Source organism: Calidris pugnax, unplaced genomic scaffold, assembly GCF_001431845.1.
Source record: "Calidris pugnax isolate Ruff unplaced genomic scaffold, ASM143184v1 scaffold44, whole genome shotgun sequence".
NCBI classification, from domain to species: Eukaryota; Metazoa; Chordata; class Aves; order Charadriiformes; family Scolopacidae; genus Calidris; species Calidris pugnax.
The window spans coordinates 20,141,702-20,147,889 of record NW_015094506.1 but is presented as its reverse complement, the minus strand read 5'-3'; the positions used below and the strand labels follow the sequence as shown (position 1 = coordinate 20,147,889).

Below are 6,188 nucleotides of genomic sequence, written 5' to 3'. Positions count from 1 at the left end.
TAATCTGAGTGTTCCTCTGAGCTGTCAAGTCCATTCACAATGAAATGCCTTGGACCAGTACTAGCCAATGTGACTCTTTGAAAGATGGGTCTAAAGAGCTGACAAAGCAACTCATATATTTGTACGGTGTTTAATTCTTGGAGCAACTTCTGGTTTATTAGGCAAACTGAGGTCTTCAAACAGTGTTAGAGGCAAAGGCCTGAGTCAGTCCTCTTGGGTGCAATTAGAGGAGGCCTGTTGCTACTGCAGTGACCTTGGGTGCACTTCGGGAACATGCGGTTCAAGACTATGTAAGCTGACCTGAAAGAAACAGCCCAGGGCTGCACCAGGTGGGAAGGATGACACAGAACAAAGGGAACTCAAATTTTTTCTTTATGAAGTACGGCACCATTATTGATGAAGATGAAATATGAGGTGGAATTTCTCAGTAGTTACAGTATGAAAAAGAGGCTTTGAAGTTGCATACTGAGATGATTCTATAGTGCTGCTTCAGAGCATATAATTCTTGAATAAGTATTTTAATACTGCAATACATGTATGTTTTTCACTTCCAGTTTGAAAAGACAGTTTTTGAATATTTTGTCATGTGTCAGGACAAGTATAAATAACCGCGCACAGAGATTGATCTCAGTGCACAGGGGTTTAAACATGGAGAAAAAACCTCAACACCATTCAGATATCTGTCTTTCCTTTTACAACGTCATCCATCAGAATAGATAATACAGCTCATATAAAATCATGAGTTTTACTTCCTATGAATATTTTTTTATTTCTTTCACATTCATAATAATCATGTTGACGGGGTTGTCTCTGACTGCCATGCCACATTTAGTAAAATATGTAAGTAAATGTTCTGATAGGCAAGATGATGGTTATGTTTACTGCTGGCATGAGATCATAAACTAATTTTTGAATTGCTATAAAGCACTCGGAGCACAGACTGCATTAACAGAATATATTGAGTATTAGCATATTAACATAAGACACAGTATTGATGGATAAAAATTCAAACTAGACAAATGAAAGTACAAGTTAGGCCATGAAATAATGTCTTCAAATAGATGACATGGCATAGGCGTGCAATTTTCTCTAATTAAATAAATAAAATTAAATAAATAAAGAACACTTAAGCTTCCCATTGTAGAGAAACAAGTTTGAGATGTCACTGTGTAAGTATGTACATGAAGCTGAATGATATTAAAATGAATAAAAGCTTGTTTGAATACCAGTTCTGTACCTCATGCTACTCTTTCAGCATTTCACAAAGCGTGTGATGCAGTTGACTTTGAAAGGTACTGGTTAAGAAGAATTCAGTAAAGCGTTATTGGAGTAGAGTTTTTGCTGCTTCTGAAGTCCAGGCAGGGGTGACCAAAGGTACCTTTTGCCATTTTAAAATTTTTTTTTTGCAAGGTACTTAGGACAGCAACACAGCTCACAAAGAAAGTAGAAAATGCCTAAGGCTGCTTTTTAGAAAAGCCTAGATATCCTGGGAACTGTTCCTCTAGTCAGAATTGTCGAGCAAAGAATTTCAGTGTCCTACTCTGGCTTCTCAGGAGGTTTGCTGTATACTATTGACTGCCTTTTCCTGAGAGGGCTCCATCAAGGCAAGTGAGCCACTTTCAGACACTGACCCACAGCTGGGTCAGTGAAGCACTGTTCCCCAATTCTGTGAAAAATGATGAAGATCTGTCACAACTATCAATTTAGTTCAGTAGTGGAAATCATAGGCTTCTCTTAGATCTTAAAAAACTTATATCTGTGTTCTTAAACTTTCACATTTAGAAAAACTAACAACAGCGCTACAAGCTTTGCTAGTTCTAGGTATAGGTCACTGGTAAAATGATTTGATTTATTATACATACTATGTTTTCAGGAGACATAAACAAATGCAGGCTAATGCAAATGTGTGCATCTTCAGGGTAGTGATTTCAGCTGCAGTGTTTCTGTCTAGTGTAGAACCTCCATGCACTCAATAAGTCATATCCTTGAAGTGTAAAATATATTAAGATACAGAAATTAGTGGAGGTTTTTCCCAGTATCTGAATCTCTCATTCTGGCAAAGTGGTAATACTTTTGAAGTTCTGTTATACATTAAGTTTTTCCTTGGATACCAAGGTATTCTATGTTCATGGGAGTTTGGCAGTTGCATACTTTTGGATACAGCTGCAGACCTGGCTGTTTTGTGTTTGGAAGGAAAGACGGGTCATGGTGTGACTGCTGTGACATCAGGCAATCCAACTGTGGGAAAAATTACCTCCGTATCATCTACTCGGTGCCTGATGTCTTCCTAGTAAATCTGTGTTTGCTATCTGCATCTCTAAGTTCCTATACAGCTTTTAAGACCTCTACCCTTGCCATCTTTAAGCTATTAAAGTAGGAAAGAGATGCCTTACATGGGAAAACAAAGCTTTTTCAAGCTTCTCAGCTTACTATTCCAGATCAAGGAAGAGGTTTTCCATAAGATTTTTCTAGCTATTGAGTCTGAATTGCATCTCTCACTTTTTAAGACATTAACTGATAAGATGAAGAAGACTATTTCATTTCTAAGTTGCAGTTGGTAGAACACATACAGATATTGTGTATGCCTGTATACAGGCTGGGAAAAAGGTTCTGGCAAATATTTGGGCCTTAGAATATTTCTTTTTTCTTTTTTTTTTATATCCTGTGTCATTTAAATATGCTTAACAATCACTTTGGAAATCTGCAAACCCCTACAACTACATTGATTAGCAACAAGGGTATGACTGCAAGGGTACAGGCAGTAGAGAATAAGACAGCCATCTAAATCTGATCCTTATATCACTGACTAGATTTCGTGTCATGTTTCTAGGTCCGTCCTCTTTGTGGAAGTAATTATTGTTAAATAAATCTGAAAATTAAATGGTCTTGTTATCACAGTGAACTATGTAAGCTCTAATAAAATAGAATCAAACTGTTGAAGAGTCTACAAATTATACAGCAATTTAAATGAGGAAAATCAGAGTTGAATTATTAGTCAGCCTGTATTCTGAAGGGCAAAATAAGAGTTTGCAAAATTGATCAGACCAAGGTGATTAAATCTGTATCTTATTTTAAAAGCAACCAGCCCTTGCTGCTTTGGAGGATATTTAATTGCTACCTTATAAGTGAAAACAAATCCCTGTGTTCCATGGTATTTTAATACACTTGTGAATATTCTTATTCATGAGAGCACACTGACCCTTTCTGAATGCTGCCAAAATACTAATTTCGGCTGCCTCAAGATAACAGTTTTTACAGATACAAATAGAGTGCTTTTTGAAGTATCAAATACTGATAGGTTTATTATTACAGGAATCTTTTTATTATTAAGAGGATTGTTTCTCATTTGTAAGACAGACACATGTATAGTCTAACCATGTGTTCATCTTCTCTCTAAAAGAAATTATCCTAATCTTTTTTTTTCATATGTTCTTATGGTAAGTTTTTTAAAATTCCTTTTAATTAGAGTTCTCAAATAGTGAATGTTCAGTGAATACAAATTTTTTTTTTTTAAATTCTTTGCTTACCAAAATAAAAAAATGCAGAGTAATTCAAAATCAGGGCCATTGCAGAAGCCAACTTTGAAAGCAAATTTTGTTCTTTGCGATAATTTCTGTGCCTGAAATGACAACAGAATGAGGATGTAATGGGCATTTTGGGTTTGGTCCGAGGATTGTACTTGAGGGTAAGTCATGAAATCTTATGACATGGTTGGTTTTGTGAAAAAGATGTGAAGGAATGCAGGAAAAGCCTGATTTATATGCTATATTTTCTGATAGGTTTTATCTATACACTTTCTCTTCTGGTCCTGTCCACACAGAATCTCCTCATAAAAAGGCATAAGAAACCAAAATGGACTTTTCCTCCAAGCTATGAAAGGTGACAGATTTAGGACTTGCTAGATCTGTGAGGAAAAACAATTTAGGAGAGGCAGACCACCAAAAGTGAAGTTCCGAGGTGCCAGCACGCGTGCTGGCTCCTGACACTCCCAGCTCAAGAACAATTCCTGATCTCACTTAGCAGGGCACAGCACTGGGGAAGGAACTCACTTTCTGCAGCTGAATTCCTTGAGTAGAAGCTGCTTGTCTTTGCTAGTTAAGTTTCTGAATTCACACAATTGGAATAAGATGGTGCTCAGATTTTTCTGGAAGATTAGATTTGGAATAGGAAACTCAGAAAAAATGCGCTTCCTTATTAAGAGTCCCTCTGCAACAGAGACGATTTAAGATGTTCATGTTGGCTTTACCCCCTTTGAAGCCAGTTGTTCCCACCCTCCTGCTCTACGTGTTGTCTTTTACGGTTGTGCTGACTCAGCTATTTGTTGGGCGGTGCTTCTAAGCAGATCTGTGAAATAATCCAGTTTAAAAAGAAACACATTTCTGGTCTTTGAAAAATACGTATCTCATTTCACTGATGTGTGTTAGAATGTAGCCACAGAAAAGCCAAACCAGTGCAGCTGAAGGGACAGGACAACTGATTGAGAGTACGACAAGCAACTGAAGGGGAGTGGAAAACTTTTCAAGTATTCTTGTACCATTGCAGGTTCCAATGCGAAAACAAACATACAGAAAATCATAGGGATGGAATTTTCTTATCTTTGATTTAGTTGCAGTCATGTGCTCATTAGCAAAAGTCTTTTGCCTTGATTAATTGGGTATAGTTGGTAAACATAGCATTTTGTAAAAATTCCATTGGAGGTGCTTATAATTGGCACAATATAAATTCTTCAGATTATTCCATATGAGTCTAGAGTTCAGCAAAAGTGAGGAGGTAAACATTCTCAGAGAACTTGAGTTCAATTACTGTGGTTCAATTTAGTAGTCAACCAAGGGAAAATTTTTAACCCAGACATAGCTCTGTGAAAACAATTGCACAGATCAGCAGTTCTTCAATTTGTGAGTCAAATGAGTATGAAGTTTATACACCAAAAAAATTCAAGATAATGACGAGGTAAAAACTTTTCCAAAATTGGAAAAAAATATCCTCTCCACTCCATATTGAAGTACCTACAGGTAAAACATTTTATCTGCGTAATGGCAAACTTCACCCAAGATATAGATGATCCTTAGCCTATAGACCACATGAGATCATGTTTAAGAGAGTGAAATAAAACTTATGACATATACAGCTACAGTTGAAAATGCCGCCTTACTCTGAAATAGCTATGAAATATGTCATCCAGAGCAAAACTTCAACCAATTATTAACAAGATTAATAATTATTATTAACCCTACAGAGAGCAGTATGGAGCGTGTGTATACTTGACATATTTCTGCAAGAGTAGTTTCATTCCTTTAGACACTGTGGCACTATTATGATGCAATAACAGAAAGAAGAATTGTAAGAAGTGATTTCAGCAGCCAATTTCAAATATATTTGCTGGTTTTACTTCGTATACAAAAAGGGAATATTCTCTTTTGCATCCCAGCTGCCATTGCTTGCTTTGAAAATGAGGCCAAATTCTGCATTCCCAACCAATGCTCCACAAGTAAAACATAAAAATAAGGCAGTCACATTTAATAGGTTATCACCTCATATATCATTTTACAAAATAAACCCAAAAAGGTAGACATGTTTGTGTTTCTAAAAAACTTAAACCATTCTCGAATTTTATGCTTCACTTTCCTAAAATTCAGGAATGTAAGAAATGGTACACTTGGGGCACTGAAGAAAATGTACTTTTACAAACCTTTACAACTATGAATTGTCTCATTGTGTGTCTGTTGCAGTAGCCAGAGGATGCACTTTTATGTGAGATGTGCAACATGACAATGTTGATCGGAACATTTATTTACTAAGATTTGTGTTTTAATATTTTCAAGGCAGTTCTGTGTTTCTTGATTACCAAATAGCAAATCCCCCACATTTGTTTTATAGTCACATTCTATATATATAACATTGTAAGGAATTATATTAAACGTGTAACAGGATAAATAGAATTGTATTTTAAAACCTTGCTTGTCCCACATAGTGCCTAAGGCAAAGAACACTTATATATACTTCTGTAAAAAGTGTTTTTTAAAACTGACTTTATTTGTTTTACAGTTTGGAAATCTCTGCAGGTAGCCTTAAGAGCCTGTTCAATTCATTATCATTAAATCAACAACCAGAGCTTCTTTCTGCCATTCCCTGGCAGGATTAATGGATTTTGGCATGATTTGTGCATTTAGCAGTGAAAGCTCTTGCTG

General features: G+C 36.2%; 1 protein-coding gene across 1 annotated transcript in view; it reads left to right on the top strand.

Annotated features, from left to right (window-relative positions):
- Positions 1 to 273: 273 nt before the first annotated feature.
- Positions 274 to 6,188, top strand: part of LGR5 (leucine-rich repeat containing G protein-coupled receptor 5) — an 82,155-nt gene continuing 76,240 nt past the window's right edge. Inside the window, exon 1 of the mRNA XM_014963321.1 lies at positions 274 to 290. Coding sequence (XP_014818807.1) covers positions 274 to 290 — 17 coding nt within the window. The remainder of the gene's footprint in view (positions 291 to 6,188) is intronic.